The sequence below is a fragment of the Amblyraja radiata genome, chromosome 21, assembly GCF_010909765.2.
Source record: "Amblyraja radiata isolate CabotCenter1 chromosome 21, sAmbRad1.1.pri, whole genome shotgun sequence".
Taxonomy (NCBI): Eukaryota; Metazoa; Chordata; class Chondrichthyes; order Rajiformes; family Rajidae; genus Amblyraja; species Amblyraja radiata.
This window is the reverse complement of record NC_045976.1, coordinates 25,754,386-25,776,304: the sequence shown is the minus strand read 5'-3', so window position 1 is coordinate 25,776,304 and position 21,919 is coordinate 25,754,386. Positions and strand designations below refer to the sequence as shown.

Below are 21,919 nucleotides of genomic sequence, written 5' to 3'. Positions count from 1 at the left end.
TCCCCATCCTTCCTGTGAGGGGACCCAATGACCTGCGTGCAATACTCCAAATGCAGCCTAACCAAAGTCTTATAAAGTTGCACCATGACTTCCTAACTCTTATACTTAATGGCCTGACCAATGAAGACAAGGATGCCATATGCCTTCTTTACCACTCTTTCTACTTGTGTTGCCAATTTCAGGGAGTTATGGACTTACACCCCATGCTCCCTCTGTACATCAATGCTGTAAGGATAATGCCATTCATTACATTTTTTTTCCCTTGTATTCGACCTTCCAAAGTGCAACATTTGCTCGGATTAAACTTCATCTGCCATTTCTTAGCAATCATGCTACGTAACCTCAAACAAAGTGAACCATAAGAATTGCTTCTCGAACATTTCTCATAACTCACAAAAGATTTAAACAATTAATTAACAGTGTTAACAAAACTTTAAATAAACTCTTCAGATCGTGCTGAAAAATCTCAAAATGCTGGAGGATCTCAGCAGGTCAAGCAGCCTTTCCAAAAGCAATGCTTCAGGACTGGCCCCTTCTCCTTTGATCATGCTTCCAGCTTTGAAATGTATCAGCACGTCTACATTCTATCTTTGTCCCGCCCACTCCTCTGACATCAGTCTGAAGAAGGGTCTCGACCCGAAACGTCGCCCATTCCTCTCCAGAGATGCTGCCTGTCCCGCTGGGTTACTCCAGCATTGAGTCTAGCACAAACTTTGTTTTCTTTTCATAAGTTCCCTACACTCCACAATGTTAAATGACTGCTCCTTCTCACAGGAAATGTTCTTCTGTAAGGATTGATACGAGATTGTTGATAAATGATGACCCACACTGTTTTTCTTTTTTCATCTTTCAATTTTGTTATATTTCTCTGCCTTCTGATCCACAAATGCTTATCTCTGATACACTGACATTCATGCATTTGCATTGAAAGCAAAACTCTGGCACACAGGTTGCAAATTTTGATTAGGGTGGCACAGTAGCTCAGCTGCCACACGGTGCCAGAAACCCGGGTTCGATCCTGGGTTTGTTGCAGGATGTGGGAAGTCAGGGGGCACTGCTGGTGTCACTGTCCACTACACCCGTGGGAACTGTGTCCAGATGCAGCTCCTCAGGGACCGGGTTAGGGAACTGGAGCAGCAGTTGGATTACCAGCGGTCCATCTGGGATGACAAAAGCTTCGTGGACAGGACCTACAGTCAGTTTGTCACTCCAAGAGTGCAGGTGGTGCGACCAGTAGACGGAAAGAAAGGGGATGAAGTGAGTGCAGGACACCTCGGTGGAAGTAACTATTGAAAACAGGTACACTCTCTTGGGAGCTGTCGGGGCAGACGACATTTCCAATCCTAGTGACGGACAGGTCTGTGACTCGAACCCTAGTGCTGAGACTCAACTGGCGAAACAGACGTCAAGCAGAACCATAGTGGTGGGTGACTCCATTGTCTGAGGTGCGGACAGGAGATTTTGTGGCGACAGGTGAGATAGATAGAGCCCCGGGATCATTCACATCTACGTTAGAGCCCGAGTTCAGTATATCATCAGAAAAGTCACTTCTGCAGGCCTGAAATAAAGTGTATCTTAAATTTATGTGCTCTTGTTTCTGCAGTGGAATTTTATCCAGAATCTCCACAGAGAAGAAAGTACAGCAAATGTTACCACACTGAAACTCCAAATGAAATGAGCTAGGAAGCTGGGTTGTTTTGGTACTTAAAGAGTTAATGCCGCTGTTCTGGACAATGCCACTGATTGCTGGGACAGCTGATAAATTCTCCACTTCTTTATTTAGGCAACTCGGGCATAGCAAGCAAATTCTTCCTAAAATATAAATCTAAGCACATGCACTAGCTAACAGGTTTAAAAATATACAACTGCAGATGAAGAGTGACCCCATTCCTACAAGCACTAACAATCCTAGGCATCTGTGACGTCATGGCTAGCTACAACCTTACACCATCTAGGCGGAAAGTGTAATGCAGAAAGAGCTGTCCAAATTACAAACCTAAAACTGAGATAACCCAACCTTCAATGCCAGAAATATTTGGTAAATAAAACGCCAAATAAAAGGGAATAAAAATTGGACTTTAGCGTCCAGCTCAAATAATTTACATTTGAACTACTCAATCCCAATCTTCCCACGGCTCCCACCACATTAGGAGCCACATGTTCTCAGAGCCAAGGCCCACCTGCCTGGACAGGCTAGATGCAGGAAGATTGTTCCCGATGTTGGGGAAGTCCAGAACAAGGGGTCACAGTTTAAGGATAAGGGGGAAATCTTTTAGGCCCGAGATGAGGAAAACATTTTTCACACAGAGAGTGGTGAATCTCTGGAATTCTCTGCCGCAGAAGGTAGTTGAGGCCAGTTCATTGGCTATATTTAAGAGGGAGTTAGATGTGGCCCTTGTGGCTAAAGGGATCAGGGGGTATGGAGAGAAGGCAGGGATGGGATACTGAGTTGGATGATCAGCCATGATCATATTGAATGGCGGTGCAGGCTGACAGGGCCGAATGGCCTACTCCTGCACCTATTTTCTATGTTTCTATGTAGATGGCATGAAGCTACACGTCCAAACCCTGTGCCTGCTCTGGCGAAGACCTGTTGCTCAAGTTACTGACCGTGAGATTTGGATCACAATTCTGGGGCTGACACAATGTGCTCTGTAACATCTATATCAATGCTGACCTGTGAGGGAAGATCATCCTACAAAAGGTACAACAGCCCTGTGTCACCTCTGGGATTGCATGTCAACTTCAGTACCAGTTGCCAGTCGGGCACTGCATGTGTTCTGGCCAGCTTCATCAACTCTGCAGCAGCCTAATCAGGGCTCAGCTGTAGTGTTGCCACAAATAGCTCAGCATGATTCCTTCAGCTTAAATTCTGTAGGGTCAGAACTTGTATGGTATTTATTCTTTGGCCTTCCTATAACCTATGGTCAACAGGGAATACAGACAACTTTGAGCTGCACAATTTATATATTTCTATAACAACCTACTGGCCAAGACATGGCGCACTGCTCTCAAACGCCTCCCGGTGGCTTACTATGATCCTTCCAGAACCAGAGACTGAAGAACAGGTCACCATCCATCCCCGTGGACCAATAATGCAGGCGGAGAAGACTGGACTCATTTCTTTGAATGAGAATGCTGGGGGATAGCTACCAGCAGCATCAAACAGAACTATAATGAAGGCAAACGCTGGAAATGCAGAGATGTACATCAATACATCAGTACAAGAAATAGATCGTAACACCAGGATCTGTCACAGGCTACTGAGCATCATAAGCAGACACTGGTAATCTGTCTTAATATTTCTCCGATTTACAAAAGTTATGCTCCTGCACATAACATCAAGGTAACTAGCTCTCATTTATGATTCTAATCCAAGCTTTTCCATCAGTGGCCTCTCCCTTTACAGGTTCTCTTTGCCTGCACCAAACCCAAAATATGTTTCAATAAATGCTACAGATCTTGAGAGGAAAACAGACGGGCCCAAATTACTTGACAAGGCAAGGCAACGTGCTTCAGAGTAGGTTAAGCTTCATAGCAACACAAAACACAGACTCATACATTTGCTCTATTTTGTTCTCAATCAGATGATTATACCAGCAACTGCACACACCTGCAGAACAACCTCTCTCCACAGTCGTGCTGCACAAGGATTGCTCTGTTTAAAGAGAAAAGGACCCTGCTGGCTCTTTCACTGAAGTGATAATAATGTCACATTCTCGATTCAAATAACCTGGGGTTATATTACAGAAGCAGCATGGCCCTGCTACAGCGCGCCATCCAAGCAGACGTGTGCTCTTCCTTGACAGCATCTAATTACGGTTAATGCCTTAAAATTGCTTCTGCTTCTTCCTTCGTAAAGGTTAACCATGTTTTGTGAAGGAACAAAGTTCATTAATTGGTGGGGAGAGATAATAATCACCCACAGTCGTCACTAGATTATCTTATGCCACCAAATATTAAAAAATCACTCCCTCCAATCCAGTCATCCCTAAAATTCCAGCTAATTGCCTAATTCTGGACCAACTAACATATAAGCTCCATATCTCTCTACATCACCGTCTTGCTATCTCGTTTCCCTTTCCACGGACTCTCGATCTGACGAGTCTCGGCACTAAACGTCACCGATTGAGTTTCTCCAGAGATGCTGCCTGACCCAGAATTACTCCAGCATTTTGTGTCTAACATATGTGTTCTGCTAGATTCCCTCTGGGAAAGTAACTGAGCAGATTTATCGCTTTCTGCTAGAATGTTTCAGGGGCAGGAAGGTGGAGGATGTCAATGTCCTTCTCAGTGCATTCACATAGCATGCAAGTGAAGCATTTCAGCGCAGTGGGCTAATTGCACCTTGTGTTTATAAACAAAAGGAAAATGTGGCAAGCAAACCCTTCTTCACACAGACTGCACGCAGCTCTTTTTAAGTGTCCATGGATAAAAGCTGACAGCATCAGTCCCAGTGACATTAGCAAAGGCAACCCTTCCTCCCATCAATGTGCTCCTTCTCAACTTCTGCAACAAGTTCCTGTCAACATAATGCTTCTTTAAATTCTGATTTACAAACCCACCCTTCCATAAAACATGATAGCTCGCTCGGTACCACTCACAACCTCGCGTTGGATAAATATCAGTCTCTAAGCGACACTAAACTTTGTTGGATGTGTCTTTACTGATCAATGATGTGTTTGGACGTATTATTTATGTGCACACACACACATCAGGGTCAGCCAAAAGAGGGGCGTTTCTTTATGCGTGCTAAACACATCTCTAGGTTAGTGATCCGGTGACCGGATTGCAAACGCATCCCAAGATTTTTGTCCCTGCCTCGCCTCTTCTGTATTTTGTTTTTAACCAGCGAGACGCGAGACGCAGTGAAGCCCTATTGTAACAATCTCGCAGCAAACGCCGGACACAGCGGGCACCAGACACAGCCACAAGGACAAGCAACACACGGGGTTGTTGTTACTTACTCGTTTGCTGGTGGAAAGCTCTCTTGTGATGTGCAAGATAGCATCAGGCACAACTGTATAACTGCTATTAGGCAGGCTGAGCTCCTGGACGCAGCCATCTTCCACTGTGAATGCATCTCACAAACAAGGTGCGAGGTGGGGAGGGGGGAGGGGGTGTATAAATCCCCCTAAAATAAATCAATCTGCCCCAAGTTGATGTCAGGGAGAGAGGGGAAGGAGGTTCCAGCAGGAGCAGGAAACAGTAGTAATCTCAAACTATAACATTAGCAGGTGATGTGAGGAGCCGCCATCAGCCCCGGTTCGATCTCCACAACAAGAGCCGAGTTTTGTGTTTTGTTCTTGTTGTTGTTCTCTTTTGGGTTGGAGATTTGTCCTGGGTGTAGCCGGCCGCCGGTGGTGCCCCGCTGCACCGCCCAGAGTCACCCGGCTGCTCGACTCCCCTCTCTCTCCCTCTCTCGGTCCAGCACCAGTTTCCATACAAGGAAGACCAGGAATACACACGCACTCTCGCTGCTCCGTCTGCTGTCGGGGAGCCAGCGGCTGATCGCTGTCACACAGACATCGCAGCCAAGCCCTGGCTTATATCGGCGCTGTTACAGCAGCGAGCGGCTGCGTCCCGGAGTGACGCCTCGCAAACACTCATTAGGCGGGTTCATCGCTGCGCCTCTTCCTCCCCGGCTCTCTCCTCTTGACAGTCATCCTCTCCACAAACACACACACGCACACAGACAGAGACACAAAAACACAACGAACCAACAAATTATTCGTTATAGTCAACGGATCAAAATGCCAAATGCATGACCAACCACAGGCTGCACACACCAGCTCTGGGGAGTATATATCCAACCCTGTTATTGTACAGGGTAACGGGAAATAACACCCAAGCCACATGGCAGCAGTTAGTTCTATAATAGAGGCATCTTTCAGTCTGACATGTGCAACTGCGGAATATAACACACTTCCAAAGGCTAACTTTCAGCAATATGGGATGTACACCATTGAGAGTGAATAATTATTGTTGCTTTAACGGGTTTCGTCGTGTGACTAACTGTTCTCGGGATTACAACAAGGTGTGTAGACAGTTCCGGAAGCAGTTTCTGAAGGGCTTTGGAATAAACAACACAAGGGTGGCGCATCTAGTGGAGCTGTCGGGATGAATCCTGACTTCTGGTGCTCTCTGTGTGGAGTGTGCACGCTCTCCTTGTGACTGTGTGGATATTTTCTAGATGGACCGGTTCATACGTTTCCTGCCCAATATAAATTGGCCCTCGTGTGCAGGCGGGTGGTAGAATGGGGGTAAAAGGGGAGGTAGAGGAATGCAAGGAGAATAAAATGGGATTGTTAGGGGTACTGGATGGTTAAAATGGGTTTGGTGGGCCAAAGGGCCATGTTCCATACAATGCGACTCAGTACGACTCGGTAAATGTACTTGCGTGCTCTGCACTATGGACAACTGGTCTTTAGAGTTTGTGCCCCACCTCCCCGCGTATCCTGTCAAATTTACCCTACTTACCACATCTAACAGGCATGAAAGCTGACATTTGTGGAAATGGCGTCTATAAATGGCAAGTAATTTTATCTGGCATAGAATGCGAGTGGAAACACCATTTCAGGTGGCAGGAGCAGTGGAGGGAACTATGAGGATGAGTTGGGGCTCATGTGAGTGGTGAGAAAAGCAGGTGTGGAGGAAAAACAGAAGGCTATGGTGGCCAAGTCAGTGGATATATTTAAGGATAGATTCTTGATTGGTACGGGGATCAGGGGATATGGAGAGAAGGCAGGAGAATGGGATTAGGAGGGAGAAATAGATCGGTCATAATTGAATGGCGGAGTAGACTTGATGGGCCGAATGGCCTAATTCTATTACTTATGATCTAATGAAAAAGCAGCAGCTCCCATTACACTGAGACTCATTCAGCACAAGTATACTAGGTCAATCAGCGCAGCAAGGCATTTCAAGGCCTTCTACTCTCTTAATGCAAGGCTAAACAAAGTAAAGCAAGACAGAGTAACGGTAGCCGAGCAGTAAAGTGGTTACATAACATTGAGGAGAATGACCAAGGCATTCGCTCGCCCATGTTTCAGACAACGTTCTGCCATCGCTTTGCCACAGCCAGTGCCACATCTGTGCCTCTGCGGAGATCGTCCGCAGTGCATGCCTCTCCACCGCAACATGTTAGACGACGATGACAACCAAGGCATTAACATTATGGTATTAGAGAATGACCAAGGTATTTTAAATAATGGTGATAAATAAACACAGCCATTTCAAAATTAAGGTAAAAATTAACAATCAAGGCATAGATACTGCTGAAAACTGTTTCATCACGGGAAGGCATATCCAGGTCAGGAAGGTATCACTAAACAGAAGTACATTGAGGCTGAGAACATATTCGAACAAGAGCCTGAGAATATTAAGACCATGAAGGCGCTGAATTAATTAGATCTGTGAACAGGTTAATGAGAAAAGATTACAGCCATGAGAGAAAATTGAAACTCATCAGAGCCATGAAACCCCAAAATGTTACCGAGTCCAGTCATTTATTGGTGTGGTCCAATTACTGCACCTAATTTCTACTGATTTTTTTTTTTTTTTAAACCATAGCATTGACTCCACTTCAGCAACCATGAAAGAAAGTGGAGCAAAGATAAAGGATAACAATTTGTGCAAGAAAAGACTCAACAGCAAACATTTTCAAATATACTAAGGTTCAAAATTTGTTTATTGTCACATGTACCAATTAAGGTACAGTGAAATTCAGATTGCCATACAATCACACCAATAAAGAACAACAAGACACCCAAATAAATGTTTAACATGAACATCCACCACAGCGACTCCCCCACATTCCTCACTGTGATGGAAGGCAAAAAAAGTTCATTCTTCTCTTCTTTGTTGACATCAACCATGTGTTTAGATATGCTTATGATGTTTCTAACTAGTCCAAAATGTTTGATTGTCATATCTATGACAAAAGAACAATGAAATTCTTATTCGCAGCAGCTTTACAGGCCCATAGAACAATATGCATAAATATATAATAATCAAAACATTCAATAAATTAATAACCATAATACTAGGTAACCATAACAATTCAAAAACTAAAGTTCATGGTGCAACCAAAGACAATGGCTGCCGAGATGTGTGTTGTGGTGTTCAAGAGCCTGATGGTTGCAGGGAAGAAGCTGTGTAGTCATTAGACATACCACAGACAGTGGGCATTGGAAGCCTATTCCTTACACCTCATCCACATTACCCAAAAGCAATGCAATGCAAAAATTGCACAGAGAGGTGTGCTGCTTTGGAGTTACAGGATCTTAAGAATTCTAGCTGGGAAGACCATTCACAATAAGATTTTTAGTTTAGTGAAACAGCATGGAAATAGGCCCTTCGGCCCACCGAGTCCGCGCCGACCAGCGATCCCCACACATTAACACTATCCTACACACACTAGGGACAATTTACAATTATACCAATCTAATTAACCTACAAACCCGCACGTCTTTGGAGTGTGGGAGGAAACTTAAGATCTCGGAGAAAACCCACACGGTCACGGGGAGAATGTACAAGCTCTGTCCAGACAGCACCCATAGTCGAGATCAAACCCAGGTCTCCGGCTCTGTAAACACTCTACCACTGCGCCACCCCTAATAATTCTGGGGCTGACACAATGTGCTCTGTAATATTTATACCAATGCTAACCAGGGAGGGAAGATCCTCCTACAACAGATACCACAGCCTCGGAATTACTATTGTTGTTGGTAAAGACACACTTAACAGATTTGTACGACATTCTTCTATCTGCTTATTCAGTGAAGTCATTTAAAAGCAGAGGGTTAATGCAGGCAGAAATTAGTTTGTCGTAAAATTTGTTTGTTTATTTCACCAATAGCAATTGGTTTAAATCTGCCACAATACATGCTTTTACAGGGAAGACTTTATATCTTGAGTATATTAAAAGTGAAGTCCAAGTACAATAAAATAATATTGCCCAATGAAGTCAGTAGCAAAGCCATTTACCATCCTCAATATGACATGGTAGCAATATTTTCAAAGGGAAATTCCATAAAGTGAGATTCGATCCTTTCAGAAATCAGTCCAGTTAGTGTTCATGTGTCAGTGAATTATTTAAGATTGTTAGAGTTAGAGAATGAAAAATATTCCCATACTAGACCTCAGTATCAATGAGCGATAGTGGACAGTGCGCTCGCTCTCTCTCTCTCTCTCTCTCTCTCTCTCTCTCTCTCTCACACACACACACACAACCACACACACAACCACACTGTCACATAGTTTTATCATATGTAAACTTTTCTGACTTTAAGAATTTATCCTGTCAATTAAAACGACCTTGCGTTAAACACCACATGATACATGTCCCAGCAAGGAGTTCTTGCTGGAAAGGAAAGGTACAGTGAAGGACACTACAATTATATTTCAACTAATTACAATTTTTACCCATTAAACTGGTAACAGTTATGCTGGTACAGTGGTGGGATGTTTAACTCCAAGTTTATTCTGGATTGGTAGGAGGGCACATAACTTTGTGTCAATGACATAGTTCCACCTCAGTAGTTTCTTCATTACTACTGCGAAGATATATTTTAATTTAACAAAGTCTATTTTTTCATGTTGAACTTTGCAGAATCATTTGACCTATGCAGATATCCAGCAGAGCTCAGCCAGACTGAACAAAAACCCAAGCACTGATTGGATAAGGATTAGGTATCAGGGTATATGATGCATATGTACGCCAAGTGCTATAATTTGTCAAATTATTAATTAATTATAATTCATTAGCAAAGCAGAATGGAAACTGGTCCTTCAGCCACTTCACAACAACCATCAACCAACATCCATTTACACTAATCTTCCACTAATCCTTTCTTATTTTCTCCACAATCTCATCGACTCTCCTTGATCCTGCCACTTGTGGGTAACTGACCCAACAACTCTCACATCTTTGGGTGTGGGCAGAAACTGGAGCATCCTGAGGAAAACCATGTAGTCACAGGAAGAACATGCAAACCTATACAGGCAACAACCAAGGTCAGGACTGAACCAGAGTCTTGGCACAATGGGGCAGCACCACTGACCTGCCCGCATGAAGAGGTTGTGGGTGCACGGCAGCGTTGCTGCCTTATAGAACTTGTAGCACTGGAGACTTGGGTTCGATCCAGGCTACGGTAGTCGGGTGTTAAGTGTACGGATTTAATACATTCTCCCCATGACCGTGTGGGTTTTCTCCAAGATCTTCTGCTTGTTTCCACCCACACTCCAAAGATGTACAGGTATGTAGGTTAATTGGCTTGGTCTATGTGTAAATTGTAGGATAGTCTAATACATAAGTTTATAGGACTAGGGAACCTGAAATCCTTGATGAATGTTTGAATAAGCATCCTAACACTGAAAAATTAATAGCTTATATTTATAACACCCTCTTAAACAAAGAGGTACCACCGATGGAACCATATAGATACACATGGGAAAATGAATTAGGTCATCCTGTAACGAAAGATATTTGGGACGAAAGTTTACAACAATGCTCGTTAAATGCCAGACATGCTTTAATACAATTTAAAGTCTTACACAGATTACACTACTCCAAAATAAAACTAAATAGAATCTTCCCACATATTTCTCCTGTTTGTGATAAATGTCTGCACCTAGAGGCCAATTTAACACATACTTTTGCAAATTGTACAAAAATTAAAAATTTCTGGACTGATGTTTTTGAAATAATTTCTGAAGTTGTTACTACTAAACTGGATCCAGACTCAAAATTAATAATACTTGGGATATCAGAACAAAGTTTAACAATCCCAACAAGCCAAAGAAACGTCCTCGACTACAGTATAATAACCGGGAAAAAATTAATATTAAAATTTTGGAAAGGCCCTATAACCCCCACAATTAAAATGTGGATTGTGGAAATGTCGGAGACCCTACATCTAGAAAGAATTAGACTTGTCTAATGGACAAACAAGAACTTTTTGTTAAAATATGGTCTCCATTCATTAACTATTTGAAGGGATAGATTGGCCCGGCACGGAAACCCAACTGAAACTTGAACTCAGGATTAGATGAAAAGTTATACTTTATAATCTACGAACCTATCTCCAATGACGTATTCCACCTTTTCTGTTTTTTGAGATTTGGAACTCTTTTTTCTCTCTTTCTCTCTCTTTCTATCTATATAAAAAAACCACTAGAAGCGGAATTAATCGACAATTGAAAATTTTAATAATGTATGATTGATGTATATGTAAAGCTTTTTTTACAATAATATGTAACTATACTTTATAATATGTTTGCTTCTAATAAAAATATTTTAAAAAAATAAAAAATTGTAGGATAGTGTTACTGTGTGGGGATTGCTGGTCGGTGCAGACTCGGTGGGCCGAAGGGCCTGTTTTCGCACTATATCTCTATACTAAAATAAACTAAACTATAGTTTGTTCTACGACTTCAAATGTGAAGGTCAAAATGACCATGTCAGACGAGAACGTAAAATGTTTTTGTTTATAAAGTTAAATGAATTAAATAGAGATTTGTTTTGCATCATTGCTCAAAAGAGATCAGAGGGAGGTGGCTTTGTCTGCCAGTGATTGAGTTTGCATCTCCCATGGGCTTGGCAACAGCAATGGGGTATATATATGTGTGCTGTGTATGTATGTTATGTGCAAGAGAGCAAGAGATAGTTTTTGCTTGATTACTTTAGACAAGAGGGAATTATCCAGCGCCTTCAGAAGATTAAATAGGAGATATAAAATCTGTGATTGATTAGATTGTGCATAGTGCATGGAATCACAGGAATACACGAGGAAGCAGGAGTAGACCACTCAGTATTCCCACCTGCTCAACCATTCAATAAAACCCTGGCTGATCTTTTATCTCACTACTACTGCCATGTAGAAATTCCATGTAAATCGATTCCCTTAATCTCTAAAAATCAATTGATCTCTGTCCTGAATATTCTCAGCAACTGAACCTTCCCAGCCCTCTGAGATGGTGAACTCTACCATTGTCTGGATGAAGAAATCTCATCTCCTTTATGTCCTGGCCAACCCCTCATTTTGTGACTGTCACCCCCGCTTCAAGGCACCTCAGCCAGGGTAAACATCAAGTCTACATCTATCCTATTTGCGTTTAAGAATTCTGTATGTTTCTAATAAAATTACCACTCATTATTCTACCTAATTATTGGCCTAGTCTAATTAATCTCTTAATCCCTACTCATACAACAAACCCGCCACTCCAAGAATCAATTTGTTCAACCTTTGCTTCATCCCTTCCAGCACAAATATATCCTTCATTCGACAGGGAACTGGACCTGTTCACAATATTCTAGATGCAATCCCACAGGCTTGTTACAATTAAACCAAGACAATTCTATTTTTATTCACAAATCCTTTGCATTAAAGACCTACTCATTGTTTGCTTTCCTTATTGGTTGCTGAATTTAAATGTTAACTCTATATAATAGGTGCACAGAGAAACCCAGATCTGAGCTCCAAGGTCTTTACAATCTCTCATTATTTTTAAAAAAGCTGGCTGTTCTCTACTGTGGCATTAGTCATGATACCAAATTAGCTATGAACATGCAGGCACCCACAGTAAGGTAAACTCATCCAATGGGCTTTATTTCTAAGAACAAACAAAAGTATCCAGAATCATCCCAGCAGTCTCCAGTCTCCTCTCTCTTCTCCCTGGCTGGGTTTGAGGACAAACAGCAGATTAATTGGTCCAATAACCATTAATCCAATCCAGCTATGGTTAATTTGCCTGTGGCCAGAACCAGAAAAGACCTTAAAGGGGACATGTCATCACATCCCCACCCCGCCCATTCATTCATTCATTAGCCACCAGCATGACAGCTGTCATCAAACCATGACCACCCTGGCATGCACATACTAAGGTGAACTCACCCAATGGACTTTATTTCCAACAACAAACAAGAACATCTTCACTCATCCCAGCACCCCCTGGTTGGGCTCTTGTCTTTATAAGGACAAGGAGATCAGATTAATTGGTCCATTAATTGGATCCAGCTCTGGCTCGTTTGTCTGTGGCCAGGATTGGAGTGGACCTAAAAGGGGGCGTGTCACCACATTACTAAAAAGAATGACCACCACTTTTCTCACATAATATCCAACTGCTATGTGTTAATACATTCACTTAGCCTGTCTATATCAACCAAAAGCTTATCTGCAGCTTCCTTGCTGCCCAGATTTAGATTTAAAGAAAACTTGGATGCATTTGGACCCTGTCAAATCAATTCACATTCATCGGAAAATAGGTTCCAGTTGCATTTTACTCCCATACCATATGTTCTCCATTTGGTTATTAACCTCTTACCTGGTACCTCATTGAAGGCTTCTGTATACCACATCAACTGGTTCACTATTAGAGGGGAGAAATTAGTGCAAAACCAAGTGGAGCACAGGGAACAGAGGGGGAGGGGCAGTTTGTTAAGGTACCTAAAATTGGCAACTTAAATGTTCATACCAAGCAGAATCTGGGGCGCTGTTCCTCTAGTTTGCGTGTAGCCTCACTTTACCAATGGAAGAGGCGCAGGACAGAAAGGCCCATATTGGAATGAGAAGAGAATTTTAAATGTTTAGCAATTGAGAGATCCAGTAGGCCTTGGTGGACCAAGCGCAAGTGTTCAGTGAAACAGTCGCTGAGTCTAGGCTTGGTCTTGCTGATGTAAAGGAGGCCACTGGGTGCTGTAGATGAGGTTAGAGGAGGTGCAAGTAAACCTCTCAATTACCTGGAGGAACTGCTGGGGTCCGTGGATGAATGTGGGGGAGGAGGTATCGGGATTGGTTGCATCTCCTGTGGTTACAGGGGAAGTACCTGGGGAGGGGGTGGTTTGGGTGGAAGGAATGAGTGAACCAAGTGGTTGCAGAGTGAGTGATCCTTGCAGAAGGCAGAAAGGAATGGAGATGGGAAGGTGTGACTGGTGGTGGGATCACGTTGGAAGTGGTGGAAGTGTCAGAGAATGATGTGTTGGATATGGAGGCTGCTGGGGTGAAAGGTGACAAGCCTTTCTTTGTTCTGTCTGGGAGGGGAGTGAGAGCAGAACTATGAGACGCAGAGGAGACATGGGTGATAGATCCATCTGTGAAAACAGGGGAGAAACCATGTTTACTAAAGAAAGAGGACATCTCGGATGTCCTAGAATGGAAAGTCTCATCTTGGGACCAAATGCAGCGAAGATGGAGAAATTGAGAATAGGGGATAGCATCTTTGCAAGAAACAGGGTGTGAGGCTGTGTAGGCCAGATAAGATGTAGTAGACATCAGTTGGCCGTCAGTCCCCTGTGATGAGGACAGAGAGGTGATGAAAGGGGAGAGAGATGTCAGAGAAAGTCCAAGTAAATTTGAGGGCGGGTGGAAGTCAGTGGTAAAGTCAATGAAATCAAAAGGTTCTGCAGGAGACAGCGATAGTGGAGAAAGAGTTGGGAAATGGTGTCAGTGTACATTTGGAACTAGTACTGTACAACAGAACCATAAGAGAATTTGTTGGGAGTGATGACAAGTTCTACCAGGTGGAGGAGAGTGTTTGCAGGGAGAAATCCACTTTAGTAACCTGAAACTCATAACACTTCTTCACACCACTCTCCAAAGACATTCCTAAAAAATATGTTTCCTTTTATCAGTCAATGGAAGGTTTAACTATTTAAATAGTCCAATCTCTACCTACTTATATATTAAATTGCCACTGGGATAGTTTAAGCTTTGCTTGCCTAATAAGATTTTGACTTGAAACTTTAATCAAAATGTTCTTGTTTTTAATATTAGGAATCACTCAAATGTCATCATTTTTCAGCTTTGAAAAATGGAGACAATTACAATTGCAGCCCACGATCAAAAATTAAAAAAATCCATCAAATTCACTACAGCTCCTGTGGCATTTTTCTGTGCATCATAAGTGATTTTCATGGCCATATAACAGCAGTTGGCTACTTTCACATTGTTATTTTTATTCATGTAATCGTAAGGTTAGAGATCTAATTGGATTCATTGCATTAACTATTCTTTTATTAATGCCTTAGACCCATAACTCACAAACTCATGCATTTTCCATGGGTTAAGGAACTACAATTTTGCAATGTGGTCTGCAAGAAATAATTCATCTCTGTGACTCTTTGTTTAAAATTTTCAGGTGGATTAAATTGCTTAAGATCAGTTAAAAAAAAGTTACCCCGATGTGTGAAATTAGATATTCACACCTGAAAAGAATAAGGGAACTATTATTTAGTTTAGTTTAGTTTAGTTTAGTTTAGTTTTAATTTAGATATACAGCGCGGAAACAGGCTCTTCGGCATACCGAGTCCACACCGACCAGCGATCCTCACACATTAACACTACCCTGTACACACTAGCGGCAATTTACATTTATACCAAGCTAATTAACCTACAAAACTGTACGTATTTGGAGTGTGGGGGGAAACTGAATGTCATGGGGAGAACGAACAAATCTGTACGGACAGCACCCATAGTCAGGATCTGTGCCGGTCACTGTGGTGGATGTTCATGTTAAAATGTGTTTTTGAAGTGATCTGTTACTTTTAATTGTATGACTGACCTGGCCATTGAAATTCCTCGTATGTTGCAAAACATACTTGGCGAATAAAGTGTGATTCTGATTCTGATTTTATACCTCGCTATAAGATCACCCCGCAGTTTTCCGGCGCTCCAGGGAATAAAGTTCCAGTCTACCCAACCTCTCCCTGTAGCTCAAGTCCTTAAGTCCTGGCAACATCCTTATAAATCTTCTCTGCACTCTTTCCAGCTGGTCCATATAGACACTGCTATGGTTTTGCCTGGTTTTCCTTTTTGGTTTCTTCTTCAATCAGATTCGTAAGACAAAATCTCCTACATACAACACCATGTTGACCATCCCTAATCAGTATATCCATATTTGGGTGGCACCGTGGTGTAGCTGGTAGACCTGGTGCCTCACAGCACCATGGGCCTGGGTTCAATCCTGACCTCAGGTGCTATATGTGTGGAGCTTGCATGTTCTCCCTGTATCTGTACAAGTTTCCTCCAAGTGCTCCCGTTTCCTCCTTCATCCCAAAGACGTTTAATAAAGACTGTTTCTAGGTTAATTAGCCTCTGTAAATTGCCCATACGGAGAGGATGAGAAAGTGGGATATCATAGAAATAGCGTGAACGTGTGATCAATGGGCGACATGGAATCGGTGGGTTGAAGGGCCTATTTCCATGCTATATCACTAATCTAAAAAAATGAAAACAAATGCATGTATATATCTCATAGATCAGAATCCTCTCAGAATCCTCTCCAATAACTCACAGATGTCAGGCTCACCGGTCCATTGTCTTTACATCTCATCGTAACTTTACTATTGCTAAATAATAGACTGTGGGGATTAGCAAGCTATGAAGTCAAGATGCAAGAGAGTGTTTAATTATCATATGCACTGACAACTGGATAATTAAATTCTTACTTGCAACAGCACATCAGAGTTATAAACCCAATACACATAGATAATCATAACAAACAAAATGTAATACTTCAATTCAGTCAGACATAATTTCCATGTTATGGTCCCATGTTGTGTGTTGAAGGCAGAGCCATTGTCAGAGTGAGGCCCAACGCAAATTGGAGGAACAGCACCTCATATTTCGCTTAGGTAGTTTACACCCCAGCAGTAAGAACAATTACTTCTCTAACTTCAAGTAGCCCTTGCTCTCTCTCTTCATCCGCCCCCCCCCCTCCCAGTTCTCCCACTAGTCCCACTGTCTCCGCCTACATTCTTTCTTTGTCCTACCCCCTCCCCTGACACCAGTCTGAAAAAGGGTCTCGACCCATAGCATCACCAATTCCTTCTTTCCAAAAGATGCTGCCTCACCCGCTGAGTTTCTCCAGCATTTTGTGTCTACCTCCGATTTTACCAGCAACTGCAGTTCTTTCTTAAACAGTTTATTTTCCTACTACACATTCCCCGTTTTTAATCTCTTTACCTTGTGGTTTTGCATATTTATTACCATTTCCCACTCATCTGTCCACCTCCCATTTGACCTTTAAACATGTATTTGACTTTCACTGTTTGAAATTCTATCCACTCCTGACTTCCTGTCATCCGTAAACCTAAAAATATTTTTTTCACTCCCACAACCTTTAAGTGATTCACATGGTGCATTAAAAACATAGGTTCCCTCGTTGATCTCTGTGATAGCTGCCAGGGGGCCCGTGCTGTGGTGACTCAGCTCCATTCAAGATTAGTATTTTTGTTTTAAAACGTTTAATCAATTTTCTCTTCAGTTCAGATGCCACGTCTTATTGCACAAACGTATTACATTTCGAACTAGTTGCTTTTGATTGAAAGCTCTCACTTAAATTGAAGTGAATAAAATTCGTAGCCGAGACCTTGCTTCTACAAATTCCTTTCATAAAACCACACGTTCACTTGCTGGTCCTCAATGAACACAATAAATATGAAGGCACTGAGGAGAGGTGTTATATTTCCTCAGAGTAGCAAAGGAGACATTGAAGACTGAGTCACTCTTGTGAGCCTCTTTATGGTCATTCCAGTGTGTCCCTTGCAGATGGCTGGGAATAGGTGAATGTACATTAGGCAAACCAGCGATAAAAAAGAACAGAAGCTTTCAAATACATAGCGGTGGCTGGTGAAAGGCAAAGTCAACTTCCGACCTTCATGATGTCTTCAGGAAGACCAACGGCTACTGAAAGGGATTGGAGATATGTGAACGTTTGGAGTGTAACACATCTATAATGACTTTTCCTCACTAAACTATAATTTCTGATGCAGTTGATTCACCAGTTCTGTTCAGACCACATTACAGACTGCAGGAGCATGTGCTGAGGGACTCACTGAAGCTTGGTGCAATCAACAACAAAGATCTGTGAGGGAGGACCACTGTCTTGAGTTCTCCTGCTGCCGGACATTGAGGGACAGAATCCGATGGAGAAACACCTCAAACAAGGGAAGAGATAGAACCCCGGGTGAATGGGGATATCACCCCATGAATAGCAAGTCTGCTTGGTTTAAGGACAGGTTGCAAACACTACTGAATGTGATTATAATGACTGTATAGACACTGAGAATGTCAAAAGAGTTTTTGCACTGTTCTTGTTTTGAATATACAGTATACACAGTCTTAGAATAAAGGGGAGGCCATTTAAGATTGAGGTGAGAAAAACACTTTTTCACCCAGAGAGTTGTGAATTTGTGGAATTCCTTGCCACAGAGGGCAGTGGAGCCAAATCACTGGATGGATTTAAAAGAGAGTTAGATAGAGCTCTAGTGGCTAGTGGAATCAAGGGATATGGGGAGAAGGCAGGCACTGGTTATTGATTGGGGACGATCAGCCATGATCACAATGAATGGTGGTGCTGGCTTGAAGGGCCGAATGGCCTCCTCCTGCACCTATTTTCTATGTTTCTATGTTTCTATATTGTATATATGTTTTATTCTGAATAAAGTTTATACTTTAATTGGACTTTTTTTTGCCTCTTATAGCCTTCCTTGGATTTTATCTTCAATTGGAGAGCAGCATCTTGCTCTATGTACAATACCCATGTACATACATGCATGTACACACATACTTGACAGCTCCCTGACGACTTGGCTGAACAGCTAACCAATCAAAATATGTTGACAGGTACATTGCAGGAAGTGAAATAATGTTAATTGTCACAGTTATGCCAAGGCATAATACTTCAAATATTGGAAATCTAAAATAAAAACAGAAAATAGTGGAAATATTCAGCAAGCCAGTCAGAATGTGAAACATACCGTAGATACCGTTTTGGGTTTAAATGTTCATATTCTTACATATAATTTGCACATTTATCTTATTTTCCAGTTCCTGTTGCTTGCATTTTTTCTTCAGGTGGGAAAATTAGAAATGCAGCAAGTTGCCGTGAAAAGGAAAGAGAGGGGGAACAAAAATAAAGCATTTATAAACATTTATTAACATTTTTCAGAGAGCAAAATTAAAAATAAACTGGCATATATACAGATTACGATGAAAGACAAAATATGGGTCATCCATGGGATGTTATCTTCAATTGGGGAGCAGCATCTTACTCTAGTATCAGACACAGAATGTGAATGTGGAACATCTGTACAGTCCATGCCACACCTATTAAGATGCCCACTTGTTGGTGAACAATGCTGCATGGAAGATCTAGTAGTGGCAAATGAGAAGGATGTCCACTGTGCAAGAGCCTGGCCGAACATTTGAACCATATATGATGGACACAAAAGAAGAATCCATGGGTTACAAACATACAACATACAAAGAAGCTCTGATAATATTATTAAATTGAGAAGTCTGACTATGCACATACATTTGTTCCTACGATCAGCAGAACTAGTTTCATCTCTCTTTCCACTTTTAGTCATTGTTCTTTTTTTTCAGTCTTATATGGTCTTGATGCCATTCATTAAAAAAACCTATGGAAGTGTGGCCGCTATTTCAAGTGATTTTTGTGTATATCTACCAACCCACACGTCTTTGTACTGTAGAAAGAAACTGAAGCACCCAGAGGAAACCCATGCAGTTACAGGGAAGACATGGAAACTCCACACAAATAGTAGCGGAGGTCAGGATCAAACCCAGGCACTGGAGTCATGAAGCAGCAGCAGTACCAGCTGCCAATCTACTGCCTATTCTACAAAAACACAAAACACAAATTATTTTTATCACTTTAAAATCGGGGGTATTCCAAAATATTCTTTTTCTGAAGGCATTGCACATCAACCATAAAAAAATAATTCTTCAGGCTAGTGAGACTTTGTAGTAGTAATCAAGGTTTAGCATGGTGTCATGAAAAATTCAGTTGCTGTTAATTAAACAAGAATAACATCTTCATTGATTATTTACAGTGGAATAGTGTGAAAAAATGTGAAGTGAAGTCAATGCAATGATTCGGTCAATGAAGAGCACACCAGTGTGGGAGCGCAGGGTATTACTGACAACATCCTGAGCATTTCCTCATCTAATCGTGCATGTGTAGATGCTTGAAATGACTGTCATCTTTTCTCCATAATAACGGCGAGCTCCAACAGCCTCACTATTACTATTCTAGTTGCAAGTTCAAGCCCGATGTTTTAAGGCAGAAGCTTGGTAAGTTGCGGTTGTTTGCAAAATGAAATACAGATTTAAATAAATATAGTGAGAGGATCTCAATATTACATTTTATTGTCTATTAAGAAAAACAGATTACATTTGAGGCTTAAACCACAATATACAGTACCATATATAATATAATAGAATACACTACCATGTGTAAGTGTGCTTGTTTGCATATGGGTAATGCATTTGCTAATTGTTTAGTAGGGCAATAACTTCACAATTCTTTTATTTGAGTGCTTAAATTATCAAATTACCAGATGACAGATCCAATCTAACCGTGCCAGCTGTGGAATTTAAATTAACTAACTCTTATTAGTAATGGTAACCACAAGTCAAGGAGTTTACTAACATATTACAGAAGCAATAATTTCTTCAGTAGAGTCAATGTGCTATTCTTACCTGATTTGGACATGATTCCATTTCAACTAATGTGGTTGACTCTCAAATCATATCCACAACTTCCTTGCAAGCTCTAAAAAATTCCACGGTAATTAGATATGGAAAATAAATCCTGGTGTCGCCAGCAACACCCAAAACCTGAAAAATGAATGTTATTTGAAAGCACCTATCCATATTCCCTCAGCATTAAACATGTCTTAAGATCATTGGAACATTGATATATAAATCCAGCTATAGCTTATTTTTTGCTTCTCTCTGTCTAGAACGTGTTTCAAGTGATGAGCATCCTAACAAAGAATGGTTGGATAAATAAATCTATTTGAGAACTACTTTATCACGAGTGAATAAAACCTTATTGGAGGCAATTCTGAGAGATGGGATCTACATTCATTTGAAGAGGCAAGGGTAGATGATGGATAGACAGCAGAGCTTGGCAAAATGGGAAATTGTTTCTCAGGAATGTGATTGCTATTTGAAGTGATGACCAAGAAGAATGATGAGGTTATTGCAGTAGTTATGCTCTCCGTTGACTTAATCAAGCCCTTTGTCAAGGTACTGCATGGTCTGAAAGGTTAGAACACAAGGGATCCATGGCAAGCTGGATATAACATTTGCTTGAAGGTGGTGGTGGAGGCCTGCACTGTATGGTGTACCACAAAGATTGGTGCTGGATCCATTGTTGTTTGTTATTTATTTTTGATGATTTCGATGTGTGAATGCAAGTGGCATAGTTAGCAAGTTTGTGGATGAAACTAACATATGTGGTATTGAAACTAAAATTTGTGGTATTGAAACTAAAACTTGTGGTATTCCTCAGCTACCTGAGGAAGTGGTGAAACCGTGTAAAATTATGACATTTAAGACACTGGGGCAGGTACATGGATAACACAGCATTGGGGGGATATAGGCCAGGCGCCTGCAAGTGGGAGAAGCTCGGGTTGGGCAACTTGGTCAGCATGGTCGAGTTGGACTGAAGGGCATGTTTCCACGCTGCATAGTTCCATGACTCATGCAACAGTATTGTCTTTGATATGATTTCGATACGTGTACACAAGTTAAATCACCAGGATTATCGATTGTCTCTCCAACAACATTAACTCGAATCTCCTCACGCTGTCACTTCCTATCAGTCTCCAAAAGAGTAACTCTGGTCAAGGCATCAACACCAATAGTAAGAGAGAAACAAAAAAGACATTTCATGAAAGTGGCATTTTATATGGCAGATCACTCTGACATTTAAAATAGTTGATAATAATTATTTGCAATTGTTATCTGTTATTTCTAAAACATTTTGTGACAGAAACACAGGATAAAACCTAAAAATCGTTAGCAGGAGCACACTTTGGGTTGGATAGTGCCATATCCACCTCCCTGCTTCTGCTCCATCTATCTTAGTTTTGTTCAGTTTAGAGAGT

At 41.6% G+C, this 21,919-nt stretch overlaps 1 protein-coding gene across 9 annotated transcripts in view; it reads right to left on the bottom strand.

Annotated features, from left to right (window-relative positions):
• cacna2d1 (calcium voltage-gated channel auxiliary subunit alpha2delta 1) overlaps nucleotides 1-5,740 on the bottom strand; it is a 515,041-nt gene extending 509,301 nt beyond the window's left edge. For 2 of the 9 annotated variants that reach the window (XM_033039801.1, XM_033039800.1), the window contains exon 1: nucleotides 4,968-5,740. In XM_033039801.1, coding sequence (XP_032895692.1) covers nucleotides 4,968-5,083 — 116 coding nt within the window. In that variant the 5' untranslated portion in view covers nucleotides 5,084-5,740. The remainder of the gene's footprint in view (nucleotides 1-4,967) is intronic. The other 7 variants (XM_033039805.1, XM_033039807.1, XM_033039804.1 and 4 more) reach the window with 6 other exon arrangements.
• Nucleotides 5,741-21,919: the final 16,179 nt, after the last annotated feature.